The 17,779-nt window shown below is 40.4% G+C and overlaps 1 protein-coding gene across 1 annotated transcript in view; it reads right to left on the bottom strand.

Annotated features, from left to right (window-relative positions):
• The window catches only part of LOC307044623 (uncharacterized protein), a gene marked incomplete at its 3' end in the record, with an annotated part of 164,485 nt that overhangs the window by 140,477 nt on the left and 6,229 nt on the right, over positions 1 to 17,779 (bottom strand). Inside the window, exon 2 of the mRNA XM_079689934.1 lies at positions 16,539 to 16,609. Coding sequence (XP_079546060.1) covers positions 16,539 to 16,609 — 71 coding nt within the window. The remainder of the gene's footprint in view (positions 1 to 16,538; positions 16,610 to 17,779) is intronic.

The following is a 17,779-nucleotide window of genomic DNA, read 5'->3' as shown; positions in this document are numbered from 1 at the left end:
TGATTTGATCTAGTGTGTCCTTCCTAACAATCCCGTTTGTGTTTTTAAAATGTTTTTTTTATTCTTTGTTTGGAGAAAATGTTTTTTGATAAATGTGCCAAATCAATAAAATGCGTTGTAAGAAAAACTGTTCACACACAAAATCAATAGTTATACTGATTGTAACATCCCCAGGACCGTCTCCAGCTTAGAATTCCCCAGATTACTGGAAATATCATTATGGAGTTTTTTCACTTCAGTCAAAATATTCATGTGTATGCTGTTTTTGACACAAAGATGCATTACATCTACAAACAGAGCATACAATGAGAGCACATGATACACTTTTGATGTTTGTTTCATTTCTTCGGTAATGTTACAGAATGTTTCGCAAAATGAAGATTCCAGGACCACTTTAAATGTTTCGTTTACAATCGTTTCCCAATGACCAGGAATAGTACTGCCAGAACGAACGATATCCAAAATGTCTTCTAGTTTACAAACTTCAGCCATTCTGTTTACACGGGGATCACTATTCACTCTGTTTTCAATCGTCCTCATCACCACACTTATTAAAAGGGTATTGACTACATTCTGATCAATATATACCGAGCGTTTTGCATAGTAGTTCCCCATTTTTATTTTACTTTAAAGAAAAAGTCAATGTATCGAAAAAGAAAAAATCCCCGGCTTCAACCAACCGCATGTTATTAGTCTTCTTCTTCTCCATCCAACTCGGCATGGATCTTTTCAAGTCTCTCCTTGAGGCGTCTACAATTTTTGAGATTGTGCAGAAAAGCCTCCGAAGCGCCTTGGATCATCCAATCATCCGTGAACATTTCTTTATCAATAAGAGTCTGGTCGATCTCAGTAATGAAGTCGGTGAGCCAGAGTCTTTTCCTTAACGCTTTGTAATTGTTTCTGAAGAAAAAATCGGGCATGTCATTCAGACAATCGTTTTGCCTCTGGCCGGGGTGACTGACTCGGCATCCGTTGCATATTTCTTCTCTGTACCGATGTATCACCCCCTCCACAATATCAACCAACACTGATTTCACTGTGTCCATAAACAGAGACGTCTTGGCCCAAGGAGCAAAATAAGCAGCAGTAGTACTGCAAGATTCGGGTGTCCAGAATGGTGGTGATGATGGTAGTCCAGGAGTTTGTTCCTGGCTGCAACTCGCGGGGGGAGACTTGGTTTTTCTCAGATCCATAGCTAGTTTTCAAACTGTCGTCTTAGTGGGGTCCTTAGTTTTGGATGCTTTGCTGAGTGGAGGGAGGGACTTATTGCGTTGAGTGGGGGGAGTCATCTGTAGAATTGAGAGTTTTTTTCACCAGTATAATGTCCCTCGCTGTTTGAATCTTTTTTTTTAAAGTTATTTTTCATATATCATTTTCAACCAAGCAGCAAGAGGTCAAATTTAAGAATAAGTAATAGTTTGTCACGATTTTACGGGGAATAGTCAGAGCGCAATGTCACATCTTAAAGACAGCTCGAATTGGATAAATGGTTAGTCTTCAAACATACCGTACGTTCTGCATGTTAGTATATCTGGCCAATTGGTTTAGACCCTACTGCCGAAGACGCATGCTCTCAATAGGGAAGTCACGCTTTGGGAAGAGGTGTTTCATTTCACAGATCCACCTTGTTTCTTGTTGTGCTGGCTGAAGGAAGAGGGACGGGGGAGGAAAATTCAGAGGATGAAGAAGCAGAAAATAACTTGTTTTGTAAAACGGACAGCACGTCAGTTTCAAGGAAAAGATGACACCGTGTTTATGCATGACATGCAAAATATCTTGAAGCCCTACAACCACAAAAAAAAAAGTACACGTATATTGTGTTAAAAATATGGCAAAAAGTCGTAATATTGTATAATGTATTGTTTCATCGAAACAGTGTTAAAATCACAAACTTGCCTTTTAGAGTCGCAGTCTTTTACAAAAATTCTGTTTTGTTAAGAGCTACCAAAACATAGTAAACATCGCAATTATTCCCAAAACAAAACTGGGAATGGGGACATCGATAACATATTTGAATGTTTAATTTTCTTCAGGGCTACCGTAGTGCACATTGATGAACACTTTAAAACAAAAATAATGCTTACAAGTGTAAATAAGCCGGATTTTCGCTTTGAGCTAATTTCCATCTATAGTCCCGTCACATACAGCATATAAGAACATGACATTTATATATATATATATATATATATATATATATATAGCAAAAATAAATACATGATATGCAGAAAGAGCATGAGCAGCATACAAGCATTTACCACATGGCAGTACAATGTAGCAGGTATGATATATAAAGTGCAAGATAAGATAAAAGCGCTACATAAAGTGCAAGAGGAGATACCCCTGTGTTAAAGTGCATTTATTTAGTGGTGATTTCACGTCTGTTTGTTGCTCAACGATTCTTTAAGTTGACCTTTAAAACTATTGAGAGTGGGACAATCCCGTATCTCAGTTGGGGGGCTATTCCACAATGAGCTGCCTTTAATGGAGAGGACATTTTCTCCAAAGGTGGTCCGTCTGTGGTGGACTTCACAGTCTCCTCTGGTTTCTGACCTAGTGCTGCGTCCAGTGTGTTTTCTGTGGATGAATTCCCCCAAGGGGAGGTGGGCCAGCCCATGTAAATATTATTTTAAAAAACACATACTTTTAAAAGACATAAAATTGTCAAAAACTCAAGAAATTGTGATTTTCAAGGATGGTACAGTGGTGGTATGACTGTGGCTTTCTGTCAAACACCTGGATAGCTCTCTTGAACAGCTGTTCTATGGGTTTCAGGTGTGTGGCACAAGCAAACGACCAGTTTCTAAAACAGTATTCAATGTGGGATAGAATCATACATTGGAGGTATGACTTTGCAGCATTGACAGTTAAGAAAAGGTTTAATTTGTTTAAAATGTTGCAAGTTGAATTTAATGGTATTGGATACTTTCTGGATATGTTTCTTAAAAAGCCAAGTGCGAGTCCAATATGACACTCCCTGTTCAAGATACTAGAACTGGGAGACTAGTTCTATTTCTGCTCCATTTAAAAATACATTGGATCCTTCGATTTTGATTGATCGTTTACTGAACATCGTCGTTTGCATCAACATGCATACTGTTTTTGTTGTACTCATACTGTCAATATACAGATTGTGTTATATAGCTTTAGATAGAATGTTTTTTCTTCCTCTTTGCATCATTTGCATCCACAATCCTAACTAATTGGGAGCTACTGTAAGCTATTTGTATTTGCATTTTAGCACATTACTTCCTGCAGTGATTCAGAAAGTATTGTGTTTGGGCTTTTTATTGTGAAAGGGAGAACACTACTCAGAGCCAGACATAATTTCATAGAGAAAGCAAGTCTTATAGGGAGCCAATTTAAATGCTAATGTCGTCTTTATTTTACATCCATTACAAACTTGTGCAATCAACTACTTCGTTATGATAAGTTGTCTACAGCCACTTTAAATGCAATCAAATGTATATTTCTAAGTGCTTACAACTTAAAAAATCTTTACATACAAATGACTGTATATTGAATATATTTCTGTACCCATTGTTGAACAGGACCCAAACCTTTGAGAGATGAAAAAGGACAAATCTGCTTTAATCAACTGCCAAGTAGTCAAGTCCGCATTTGTGTGTGTTCATTTGTAAAACGTGGAATTCGGTTTCTTTTTAATGGCCTTAGCGAATTTTGGCTTTTTTCTCTTGCCAAAATACTTTTTGACACACTTTGAGGTATGGAAAGCCTTAAAAAATAGAACACTGATGGCTGGCTTACGCTGCAAACTTCATCGCCTTTTAACAAGAGAGTAAGTATATAAAACGTTATTTTGTATATTTTACACATCAGCAGAAACAGAGAGAGATGGCAGGAAGGGGGGAGACAGTCTCCCGCACCTTTTCACTGGCCATAGTAAGAGGAAAGTGTGACAGTAAGGGAGTGTGTGCAGACTTTCTTTGTTCTGATCAGACCGAATCCACATACTCTGTCTGAAATACCTGGAGAGTTACTTTTGTTAGAGCTTTCAAAGCTTTCTGAACTTATTTCTTAGCAGCACTGGGCATTTTTGTGTTGTATTGTATACAGTTGAAAGTGCACAGATAGACAGTCAAGCATGGGCGGTAAAAATGTGTCTCCTCAGGCTCTCTAATACACACACACATCTCTCAAACGAGGTGCCTGCCTGCTTTCCAGGACTTTTACAGCCTCTGGCCGACTGCAGGGCCATGGGGTGTTAAGACAGGCATCTATAGCTGAGGAGTTAAGGTCCCCACACACACACACACACACACACACACACACACACAAACACACACACACACACACACACACACACACACACACACACCTCCTTGGGAGGACATCAGTGAAGGTCCCCACACCAACACACACACACACACACACGCAAACACACACACACACACACTTGGGGGCGGGCCCACCTGTCACTTTTTATGCATACTAATGTGATTGAAACATTTTTTATTATACACCATAAGGCGCAACAGTGGGGGCTTTTCACACCTGTGAATACACATCACCCCTCTCCTATCGACGGATCTCACACCTACTTGGGATATCACACCTACTTGAGATCTTACACCTCGATCAAAGGGGAGGCGGGACTTAGCTCATTAGCATAAGTAGGGAGAGGTGTGACCTGTCACAGCACCTGTCACTTTTCATGCATACTAATGTGATGAAAGCGGGATGAATATTACTACTCCTGGTAACGCAATCGCACAACGTCATGTCCGTTAATTCCACATCCACACACATGGATTAACATCAATTTAATACATTAATGTAGCCTTTGTTTCTGCTAAAATAGGTGTCGACCAGCTGGGGCAACAAGAAAAACGACGAAATCGAGTGTGACTATTAAAAAGTAAATCATTATTATATTAATATTGACAATAACAACCGACCGTCGGGGTAGTATTTGCTTGGCATTTCCGGGTATATCTCCACTGGTTGGGCCATGTTAACAATACCGTGTAACTGTCACGTTTGAAGGGACGAAATCGTGACATCTTCACGTCTCCCAGGATGGTAAATCGTCACATGTTCACGTCTTGCCATGATACCGGGTTGATTTAAACACATGGCATAACTATTAATATTTCTCCCGAACTGTGAAATATTAACACTTAAAAATGCATTTGTTTGTTTTTTCAACCATCAAAGATACAGCTTCACAGAAAACAGCCCTAACCCTGACCAAAAAATGCTTTAAAATGTAAATAAAAAAACGTTTAAATAAGATGTAAAAGGGGTGAATAAATAAATAAATAAAATAATTATGTATTTATGAGAGTTTTTTTTTTTATTTCACTTAAATTCACCCTGATCACTTCCAAGGAATTGCTAGGGAAATATTCATTAATATTCAAATAGTTTCCTATTTCCAAAATACGCAATCACACTCCAAAGTAGTTATATTAATCCAACATGAAAACAGCCATGCAGTGAATCAATTACACATGCAGCACATTCAGAAATCTGGTTTTAACAAAAGAAAATGATCTATTTGCATTGAGAGTTTCATTAACTCATATCCTCTAGTAACAATATTACTATGCAATAACCTGACCACTTAACCTTTATTACCAGTGGAGGTATGTTTTGAAGGTTTAAATCGATTATATTCCTAAATCTTCAGATATACATGAAGTTATCTGCTGTCAGGCTCTGCCCAGGCTCAGCAAATAGCCAACCTGAGAGTTTGGCCAAAAACAATATTTTTATAAATACACAATCATTAAAAGACAATATGCACCACCCAGCACTTTCATTTCCCCCAAGACCCCCGAGTAATTGCTCCCTGATCTGCACTGTGTGCCGCTCTCACTCTCTGATTTCCACACGGCCACATAACATGGACACAAACACAGTAAAGAAACGTCTGTCTGATAGAAATAATTGAATGTCTCATCATAAAGGCAACGTTAATACTAGTTTTACCAGACTGATGTCATGGTTTAATGATACAGTTGTTTACCTTGATACAATGAAAAGTGGTTTGGGGTGTTTTGAAGTGGAGTTCAATGAGATATTTGTAGTCAGTGTATCAGAAGATTTATTTCCAAAGTTTGACAAAGCAGTTATCACGCCAGAAAAAAAGTTTGTCCTCCTGAGAACCGGGGCAGCAGCAAAAATTTATTAAGCCATCAGAATTAATAAATATTATTTTAATAGTATAGGCTACTTTATAATTCAACTATTTGCTACATTTTACCTTGCCGTCAGACATCCCTTTCTGTCAGAGAAATAAAGCTGTTATCTATGCTTTCTTCAAAGACTCATTTGACAAATATTGTTATTTAACCTCTCAGAGCTCCGGACCTGCTGGTTTATATTCACCTCCATCCTACAGCTTGACCCTGTTATAGTGTGAATTTCGTAGATTTGGATTTGCCAAAGTTAAACAATCAGACAGACAAATTAACCAATCGAGGCGATGCATCAGCACTTCTTGTGCTCTGCCAGCTAAATAACATTTGTGTGTTAAGAAGTCTGATGGCTTTGAAATAAGCATTGACAAAAGCTTTATTTTCCCATCAGAAAGAGCTGTTGGAAGGCATTTTCTAAATATAATCTGTGGACTTTTATTAAGATCGATTATTTTGATAGTCATTTTTAAGGTAGTTAAAATTGTTTAGCTGATTCCCCTGTACACAGCAGGACATCTCTATGGTGGCCAACAGGTGCAAATGAGGCCCGAAACACTTTTAAGGACCATTCGGAAAAACACACTGCAGCTTCAGAAACAATGCAAACAAAAAAACACAAATGTGCCAAAACACATTCAAATGATGCAACATCTTCCCCAACTTGGCAATAGATGCGCAACGTTTAGAAAACATTCACCAACTCGATGAAAAATCGGCAGCATTGACCAAAAGCGCTGCATAAACGAAATCCTGCAAATACAAAAAAGCTGCAAACGCATTAGCTCAAAGCACAATAGAAACCAGCGGACACTAAAAAGTGATGCACACAGCTGGGACTGGAGCGCTTGGTTACATTTGTGGATTAGACATTTGGCTAACTGTGGATCCTCGAATTGGAGAATGTTTTCTAAATGTGTTGTCAAGTTGGTGAAGATGTTTAATAATTTTCCTGTGTTTTGGCACATTTCTGTTTTTATATTTATATCGTTTTTAAAACTGCAGCCAGTCCTCCTAATGGAAGTGTTTTGGGCCGTTGGCCACCGTACATCACTTCAGTACTTAAACTACTGTATGTTTCTCCAACCTAAGGGTGTGCAGACTGACATCTACTGTAGGTCATTCACTTAGGACAAGTACCTAAATGAAGAAAGTAGGAAACCACAATGTAAATGTGCCAGGAAGAAAACTAGACCATCTGGAGAAAAACTGAAGTAGACCGGTTCAGGCCAAGAATAAAAGTGTTCTGCAAACACTGAGATGTAATGGCAAGGCTTAGAAGTCAGTTGTATAAAAAAACTAGGGCTGTCAAACGATTAACATTTTTAATCAGATTAATCACAGCTTAAAAATTAAGTAATCATGATTAATCACCATTCGAACTATTTCCAAAATATGCCATTTCTTTATGTATATTGTTGTGGGAATGGAAAGATAAATAAAAGAAGGCGGATATATCCATTTAACATACAGTATGTATGTTTATTATAACATTTTTCTGTGTGTCAAAATGAAAGACAGCCCACACACCTATCAATCATCAAACCGTGGGGTCTTAATTCATTACGTGTTAATTTCTATCAACGGGGAAGTAGGCTACTTCAGGAAAGTCGACGGGGGGGGGGGGCTTGTGGACCCTCCAGAAAAACGCGGGCAAAAATCCTTGATTATGCGGGCTAAAATCCTTGATTATGCGATTAAACATGCGGGGTTTTTATGTGATTTTATGCGGTGAAATTGCGGGAAGTTGCGAAATATGCGGAAAGTTGCGAAAAATAATAGATTTTTTTTAAATATTGGGATATCTTATTTATTCTCTCTCACACACAACCTGCCACTAACGTAAAACCCCTTTCCTATTCAATTAAATACATTCAATGTTTATTTATTGTAAAAGCAATGGAGCTATTTTAATCACACTCTCTCTCTCTCACACACACACACACACACACTTCTCCTCCTCATTCTGTGTTCATTTACTCGTTCGTTATCTGACCAGCTTCAATCTTGTAGGCTACTCATTTCGTTTCTTGTAGCCCTCGAAAGAGTTTTGGAGGTTGATGACTCGGTGAACGTGAGTGGCTTTCTTGTCCACAGCAGCAGAAAGCATTTTCGAATGTTTGAATGAATCAAAGTGGGTCGTCACCGTCGATTTTCTCTAAGACGTATGCTCCAACACACAGTTGCACGGAGTGCAGAATAGTTTCCCCACACTTTCGTGAAAGACATCGGGGTACTGCTTTGCCCGGTCTTGAGCAGAAATGTTCGTCGGTAAATGAGATGGATCAGATTTTTTCATCTTGGTGTTTTCCCCTCTCGTGTGAGTTCCACACGTTCACTCTACGGTGTTGTTTACCTTCTGTGATGCGTGAGCTAATGACGTCACGTCATCATCATCACTACTTCACGTCAGGACGAGTTAACTTTTTTCTTCTCAACTTTGTGTGAAAAAATGCGGGGATTATGCGGCCTTTTGATAAATATGCGGCCTTTTAAAAATCTGCGCCATTTTGCTGATTATGCGGTAAATTCTGCAATCGCAGGATCGCAATTTTCTGGAGGGTCTAACAGAGTGTGAACGTGTTGATCAGCTGTTTTAGCGCAGTTCTCCAGTGAAGGGAGGGAGACTCCCTCTGCAGCCGGTTGGCGTAGTTTTGGCACAATTCCGTACAGACCGACGTTAACAGCAGCCCTGTCTGTGCACACGGTGACCGACTCTGTCGTCCGGTGATCTAACCGCCTTCTGGAAAAGCTTCACAAGTACGTCGGTACGCAAATGCGCTTTTTGACACAAGTGACGGTACGCATTTTAGATTTCGCACATAACCTGCGTACCAGTTATGTGCACCCCTGTACTACAGCAAAAGTATTCTCCGTCGCGACTTCCTGCAACAACACCACGCCGTTTTCTTGATTCTGATTGGCCAGAAGACATTATCAAAGATGTTCTATTGAGAAGACAATCACTACGTGACAAAAGTTTTCAAAACCGTTTCTGGTCTTCGGTATTTCCAGACAAGTGGCTACTGAAATCAATCTGACTAACTGCTGTCTTTGCAATTCTCGGCGCGAGTTGGCGGACTTTATTTTGCTTACTTTAACATCATTGTTCATGGTGGGGCTAAGCCATTTCTTGGTATGGGTGTAGCCTACCCCAGCCATACCCTGGCGCTGCCACTGGTGGGATGTATGGGGCGGGCCATTCTGCACATGCGTTAAATGCGTTAAATATTTTAACGCAATTTGGAAGTATAAATAAGATGTCAAAAAAAGTGTGTTCATGGCTCGCTTCCAGTCAAATGTTTTTTTTCAGCCACTAAGGAGCGCTAAAGTCTTATTTTTAAACCCTGCGCATTGTGGCTATAGTAACAATAATTATAATTATAAATCCACAATTTATTAACTGTGCTAGTGCTATCAGGGCCGTCCCTCCCTACAGGCCGATCATGCAGGCTGCATGGGGCCTCACATTGCGCAGGGGGCCTCGGTTTATAAGCTTGGCTTGTGCGCAGCTCTCAGTGCAGTTCTCCGCGTTCTCTCCGTGTTCTCTCCGCGTTCTCTTCAATTTGCACATTTCATGGTGATAAGCATGTTTTGTCTTGAATATATTACAATTATATTATAATAAAATAATATAGTATTATATAATTGAATTCATTATGATTATTATTATTAGTAGAAGCAGTTTATTTGCATTAATTATATTTTAATCTTTTTGAGGCTAGTATTTGGCAGTAAAAGCCTGTAAACGGATACTGAACGACATACATGCACATTTACCATTTACCTCCCTGTATAAAAAAGTAACTGTGTTGATAATAATAATAATAATAATAATAATAATAATAATTATAATAATAATAATAATAATAATAATAATAATAATAATAATAATAATAAACAGGAATTATATTTGCAAAGTACTTTGTTTCCAAAAAAAAAAGTTCACTCCTATTGGTTTGGGGGGGGGGGGGGGGGGGGGGCTCATCTCACAATGTCATTTGGGGCCCCAAGTTGGCCAGGGGCAGCCCTGGATAGTACTCTTTTATGAGTGTTACTGTTTTATAGGTGCTCCCCTCCTGTTTGTCTCTCTGTCTCCCTGCTGCACAGACACACCTGGGGGTATACTACGGAGCTGGTTCAACCTAACCTGGATATGTTTGAGTTAGCCGGTTGTCCTAATCCAAAACATACGAGCTCTCGCTAAACGGTACTAGGACGCGGGTTATCAAGTGGATCGCTCAAGCCAGCCGTGTCCTATCTAGTTAGGTGCGCGTTCACATGAAAGGGGTGGTATTTGGAGCATTCGACCAATCACAAACATGGAGCGTACTGACAGCGCAGCGTCATACTTCCTGAATGAAAATTCAACTATATAATTAGACACATATGAAGACGTTAAACTTTAAACATCCATGACTTAAACACTTTATCCAGGATAAAAGTCACATAGCTGCACCTGCAAGGTGAATACAGCTGGTAAAAGAAAAAGTGTTTGAATGCGTACATTAACAGGTTTATGATATCACTGCCCCGTCTAAGACACGAGTGGATCTGACTTTAATTACATGTGTCTCGAGTGTTTCGTCAACTTAATGTGTTGCTTAAAATAATACTTCTGCATACAGTATGTGACACTGTGAGTGTTGCACGGCCAGATACGGCTCAGTTGACTCAGATAAGGAGATATATGATGTGATATGCCGCGGACTGTACTTAATGTTACTCTGATCCTGTTACTTATGTTGTGGCAGATATTTAAGTAAGCTTTCTTAACGCTAATGTTATAATAGTCAGATTGCTCTGAAGATGGGAGGTGATATTCTATTAATGTTCACGTTCACAGTCGGTGATTTTTGCCGGCCGTCTTTCCTGCACTGGCAGCTTCTCTGTATTTCCTTTCTCCTGTAATATGACTCGATCGCTTTAGGGTGCGTTCACAACTGCTTGGTATAGTCCGGTTGAATCGAACCTTGGTGCGTTAACCGCTTGGTGCGGTTCATTTGGGTCGGTGTGAACATAGTCCGAGAACAGTGGCGGTTCTACGGGGTGGCACGGGGTGGCAGCTGCCACCTCAGAAAAATGTCTTGCCACCCCAGCTGCCACCCCAGTTGGCAGCTTTGTTTTGAAAGAAAAGTTGTGGCTCATCGGACATTTATGAGAGAAAATCTCGAATGTCCGAGTGCAAGTGAATGCAGCACAAGACGCGAGCCTTGTAACCCCTCCCCCCCCACCCCGGCGCGAGCTTGGAAATATGATTGGCGGCGATTTCATTTGAACGGGAGGACAGCGCAAAACGAGAAGCATTTCGGATACAAGTAGACAGAAGGAATGAGGTATTTGCGGTCAGGGTATAGCTGGGGTAGGCTACAGCCATACCAATAAATGGCTTAGCCCCACCATGAAAAATGATGTTAAAGTAAGCAAAATAAAGTCTGCCAACTCGCGCGGAGTAAATTGCACAGACAGCAAGATTGATTTCAGTAGCCACTTGTCTGGAAATACCGAAGACCAGAAACGGTTTTGAAAACTTTTGTCACGTAGTGATCGTCTTCTCAATAGAACATCTTTGATAATGTCTTCTGGCCAATCAGAATCAAGATAACGGCGTGGTGTTGTTGCAGGAAGTCCCGACGGAGAATACTTTTGCTGTAGTACATCTCTATATACATCGGTACAACATTACTTTTTGATAGAAATCAACACGTAATGAAATAAGACCCCACGATTTGATGATTGATAGGTGTGTGGGCTGTCTTTCATTTTGACACACAGAACAATGGGGGCTATCCACCCTTATCCACAATGTAATGTAAGTAATTCACACAGCCTCTTCCCTCTTCTCTCTGTGAGGAGCAGCAGGTTCAGCTTTCAGAACAAAGTAACAAAAAACTAAAATGGCATTCATTTTTTTAAATATGTCGTGGAGTAATAGATTTATTAATTTTTCTTCTCAAGAGAGTACCAGAATGTGTATTTTATGTTAGTATTTCCAAAAATCTCCTGGGGGAGAATCCCCCCAGAGCCCCCTGTAGGGATTGGGTCTTCAGCATGTCAACTCTTTCCCCTGTGGGGAAATTGCAGGATTGGCTCCAGGTCGCCCTTTTTATTTACTACAAGACAAATGTGCCTTTTTATTTCATACAGTTCAATTTAGATTGAGACAGGGAAATAATCTAAACCTCACGCGTGGCATTTCACTGTCAAGGGGAGTGTGTATGTAATTACATTGCAAATACTGACTTGAGCCCCACCACTGTATGGGTTAGCCCTACCATAGATTACCCAACACAAATACTCTGGCGCCGCAACTGTTTGCGGTCTACTATGACAGAGAAGAGCCTGTCAAGTTTGGCTGTACTCAGCATTGAATCAAAACGCACTATAGCTTTAAATCTTAATAAGTTTGTGAGGCGTTTTGCTGATCAAGATGGTAATCGCCACATTCAGCTGTTATAGGCATGCCAACTTGATGCTCTGCTCACGGATGAGTCGATGAGAATAATAAACTGTTTAAGAAGATGACCTTACATGTGTAAATATATTTTTCTTCTTTGTGGGGACCTGCCCCCAAAAAACAGTCTCAAGTCCTGAGAAAGTCAAATAAGACGCTGTGTAAAACTTCACTGCCCAGCCAAAAAAAAGTAACCGCTTTGATTTAACTAGGCAAGTAGGTAAGGACTTTCCACTGGATCATAACTGCAGCGATGTATATGTTTTAGCTGAATACACGTTGTTTTAACCCTAATTGATGCAGTTAGTCATTTCTTTAATGTTTGTTCTTTCTGATGTAAAGTCAAGGTTGTAACTGTTTGCAATGAAGTTGTGGGGCGCTGAACTGTTCCTTTGATTCTTTTTGAATTATGATAGTAATCACTGGTCTTTCAAATTTGAAGGAGGGTGAGCAAGCATCTTGAGGAACGTTCATCATTAACTCCTCCAAAAAATATAGTTTATTTAATAATAACACTGAATATGTGAATCATAACAGTGATTGACAGCTGATAGGAATAATATGATTGTTCATATTATCATATTCATACAGACACACATCGATGAGACAGTTAATTAATGTACTTATTGCAGCAGTCTGCATATTTGGTACCCCTGCTGGTCTAAGAGTTAAACCAACTCATTCAGTTAAAATTCATTAAATTATGTCTGCCACCTTATATATTTATATTTAAGGCTTTTACCCCCTTAATGTCTGACCAATGGTTTAACAGCATTTCCGAGCACATGACTTGTGTTTAAAGTTTATAGTCCGTTTGAGTTTTGCCCGTGTGAACCTGATGTGAACGCAAACCGAACCTTCTGAAAAATGAAACAATGTAACAAACTGTGGTCTGGTGCGCACCAGAGAGCGGACTATTAGGTGTGAATGCACCTTTAAACTCTGCACACTGAGCTCTGATTGGTCAGCAGGCAGTGCTTTCACTGAGTTGAGCTCTTAGCCTGCAACCTAACCTGCTCCGGGGCAGGTTAGCCGCACAGCATAAGTTACCATGGAGATCTAGCCTGCTAAAAAGAGAACCAGCTTCGTAGGACCGGACACACCGAGTTTTCCCTGAAGTTAGCCGGCTAAGCAAAAATCCTGCTTCGTAGTATACCCCCCTGGTCCGCCCCTGGCTCCGCCTCCCCCAGGTGTCATAATTACGTTCAGCTTGGGACTTGAAAAGCAGAAGCTGGAGGAGAAGAGTTCTCTCTCCCGATCTTGATGCCGGAAGACGTTGTCCGTGGACTTCCTCCTTCTACTGTTTCAGGATCTCTAGTTCCGAGTGTTTTGTCTCTTTTGTACGCTGGAATAACAGGTAGTCAAGGTTTTTCGCGGCTTTGTTTTCTCCCGTAGGGTTTTGTTAGATTTCTGGGTAGCGGAGGGAAGCTCTGGGTCCTACGGCCCGTGGCGTGGCTGGCCAAGGCCCCCTTTGTCCTTTTGTTTGTTTCCTGTCCTCCAGCGCCCTTGTTCATTTGCCGGTTGGCCATGTGAGTACGGTTGTGTCACAATAGATGAACACTGTTAAATGCTGCGTGTTTGCTGTGTTTTATTTTATGTTGCGGGTCTCCCCAACGAGTCTCTACCACTAGTAGAGGGCGGGTTACGTGCTCCCCTCCTGTTTGTCTCTCTGTCTCCCTGCTGCACAGACACACCTGGTCCGCCCCTGGCTCCGCCTCCCCAAGGTGTCCTAATTACATTCAGCTGGGGACTTGAAAAGCAGAAGCTGGAGGAGAAGAGTTCTCTTTCCCGATCTTGACACCGGAAGACGTTGTCCATGGACTTCCTCCTTCTACTGTTTCAGGATCTCTAGTTCCGAGTGTTTTGTGTCTTTTGTACGCTTGAGTAACAGGTAGTCTAGGTTTTTCGCGGCTTTGTTTTCTCCCGTAGGGTTTTGTTAGATTTCTGGGTAGCGGAAGGAAGCTCTGGGTCCTACGGCCCGTGGTGTGGCTGGCCAAGGCCCCCTTTGTCCGTTTGTTTGTTTCCTGTCCTCCAGCACCCTTGTTAATTTGCCGGTTGGCCATGTGAGTACAGTTGTGTCACAATAAATGAACACCGTTAAATGCTGCGTGTTTGCTGTGTTTTATTTTATGTTGCGGGTCTCCCCAACGAGTCTCTACCACTAGTAGAGGGCGGGTCGTAACATATGTATGGGGGCTCGCCCTAACACTGTCTCGGGCAGGTGGATAGTGCTTTTTGTGTAGAATAGCCCTTGAAAGCTGTGGGGGTTTTTTTTATGTTGTTTGTATACACTGTAGAGCTGCTTGTGTGGTAGCCTAACTGGTATCAGTGTTGTTGTTTTTTTGGGGGAAGTTTTACTTGAAGAATTACGTTATGGATTTTGATTTAGAGGAGTTTTTTGCTGGTCCAACGCGGAGGAAGTTGGATGCATGTAGTAAGCAACAACTTGAGTTAGTCGCAGGCAGGTTTGAAATTCAGATTAGTAAACAGAGCAGGAAGCAGGTAATTAAGGAACAGCTGTTGGCTGCACTGATAGAACAGGAAGTGTTATCGGAGGAAGAGGGTGTTGGTTATTCATCCAAAGACGAGGAAACTGAGGTCGCTCCGACAATGAGCGAGCTTCAGCTTCAGCTGGAGCTACGAATGCTGATGATTAGAGAGAAGGAGATTGACAACAAACTGAGAGAGAAGGAGATCGACTGTAATCTCGAAATCAGGAAACTAGAGGAGGAGTCTAATCGGATGTATCGTTTGAAGGAGCTGGAGTTGGCGACATTAACGCACCAAACTCAGCCGTTGGGGCCTGCACAATCACAATAATTTGATGTGGGTAAATACACTAGATTTATCCCAGTATTCCATGAGGGACATAGATAATTACTTTATTATTTTTGAGCGGGTTGCAACGTCCCTGAAATGGCCTAGGAATATGTGGACGGTTATGCTTAAGTGCTTGCTCACAGTAAAAGCACAGGAGGTTTATGCTGCATTGCCTGACGAAGCTACTCTGGATTATGAGCAGGTCAAAGCTGCAATTTTGCGTGCCTATGAACTAGTGCCAGAGGCCTATCGACAGAGGTTTCGTAATTCTAAAAATCGATGGTGCTCGTCGACGGGGGTAAAAACTCTAAAGGATCTAAGAATGTTGATGCTCATGGAAGAGTTTAAAAGTTGTTTGCCTGACAGAGTAGCCACATACCTTAACGAGCAAAAGCCCGTTAAACTGTATGATGCGGCATTTTTGGCTGACGAGTTTGCTCTCACTCACAAATCTGTCTTCAGTGAGAGGGGTAGGGGGCAGACCTGGTTTGGTGACAACAAAGTCAGGGAGAGCACATCCTCCGCTAACTTGCCGTTACAGGCCAGCGGGTCAGGGAATGTTGAGGAAAAACCAGCGGAGGTTAATTGGGGACCTAGGGATAGTCCAGTGTGCTACTTCTGCAAGAAAAGAGGTCATATTGTTGCGAATTGTTTTGCTTTACGGGATAAGAAAAAACCTATAAAGCCAGTCGTTCTTATTAATACTTCTAAACCGGAACCTCATAAAAAAATAAAAGTCAGGAAATAAATAACACTATTTGTGAAATAAATAATAATCAAATAACCCTCTCTGGGTTCTTCACAGAAAAAATATAGTCTGGAAATATATAATAACACTATTTATGAAATAAATAATAACCAAATAACCCTCTCTGGGTTCTTCACAGAAAAAATATAGTCTGGAAATATATAATAACACTATTTATGAAATAAATAATAACCAAATAACCCTCTCTGGGTTCTTCACAGAAAAAAGTCCAATGAACATTAACTTTCTGTTGTGCCATGCACAATCTTAACAGGTAAAAGTTTAGCTTAGTTGTCAGAGCAGAATCTCTTACTCAAATGACTCATATGAGCAGTCTCTCAAGTTCTTGTGTTCCTACCTTATAATCCTTTTGTAGGTTCCAGTAGGCTTGTAGACACAGCTGTTTGCAGCTCTCTCTCATCAACTTCCCTGTGAAAACCACAAAGCAAGCAGGCTGAGAAACCGAACTAAGTGATACAGCACCTACACAGCACAATACATTTCACTACCAGTATGGTTGTGGAGATGGATTTTATCGCAGTAGATTTTATTATGATTACATTTGTTTATACTCGGAATTAGGGGTGCACCGAATGGGAAATTCTTGGCCGAAACCGATACCGAAAATAGGAAACAGTTGGCCGAAAACCGAATGCCGAAAGGCCGAAAATGATTAATAGAAATATATATAATGTATACATTTTTTACCAATGTCGTTCAGCTGCCTGATTATGGAAAAAGGCATGATTATGGCAAAACTTAACTTAAATAATAATCACTAGTATGGGTCCATAAAACATTTATTCAGCACTTTTGAATGCATACAGTACATTAATTCCAAGTCAAGTCCATTTTATTTTCTCTGTAGGATAACTACAACAAAGTGCATTCAGAACAAAGCCAAGGTGCTTTAAAACTGCATAAACATCTAGGCCAGTAGGCCTAGAACAAAATAGTGTAAATAAAGACTGTAACAGCCAGGGCTTCAACAACAACAAATGCACCTATAAGTGCATGCATACAAATGTGCAAAATGGATAAATCCACATGAATGTAACTATTTACAAATGAAATTACAATTCAATTTCAAGAATCTATAAATAAGGCTGTCTGTCCTCATAAGCAAAGTAGTAAACATTGTATAAAGATACATAAAGTGAAAACTGGATACAAAATCCACAATCAATTACAAATTAAATTACAATTTCAAGAATCTGCAAATAAGGTGGTCTGTCCTCATGAGCAATGTGTATCATTTAGATACCGAAAGTACAATATATTGAACACTGTGCTGCTGTCATTTCCCCCTAATGATAACCTGAGATGGTGAATTATAACTCACAATGAAAATTGTTCAGGAAAGTGGGTATAGAGTAGACATGTAGAACTAGATAAGCTTATGATAAGCCAGCCTTGTCTACTTATTAAGGAAAAGTGGGAGGTTCTTTTTAATGAACATTAGCTTCTCTGCTTTATCAGCCATAAGTCTGTTCCTCTTCTCATCAAGCACATGAGAGGCAGCGCTGAACAGTGCTTGTGATTTGATCTTACTCCGCATATTTGTCCGGGTGTTTTGATTTCAAGTGGTGGAGTATACCC

The sequence above is a fragment of the Notothenia rossii genome (assembly GCF_949606895.1).
Source record: "Notothenia rossii genome assembly, chromosome: 6".
Lineage (NCBI taxonomy): Eukaryota > Metazoa > Chordata > Actinopteri > Perciformes > Nototheniidae > Notothenia > Notothenia rossii.
This window is presented reverse-complemented; position numbering and strand designations above follow the sequence as displayed.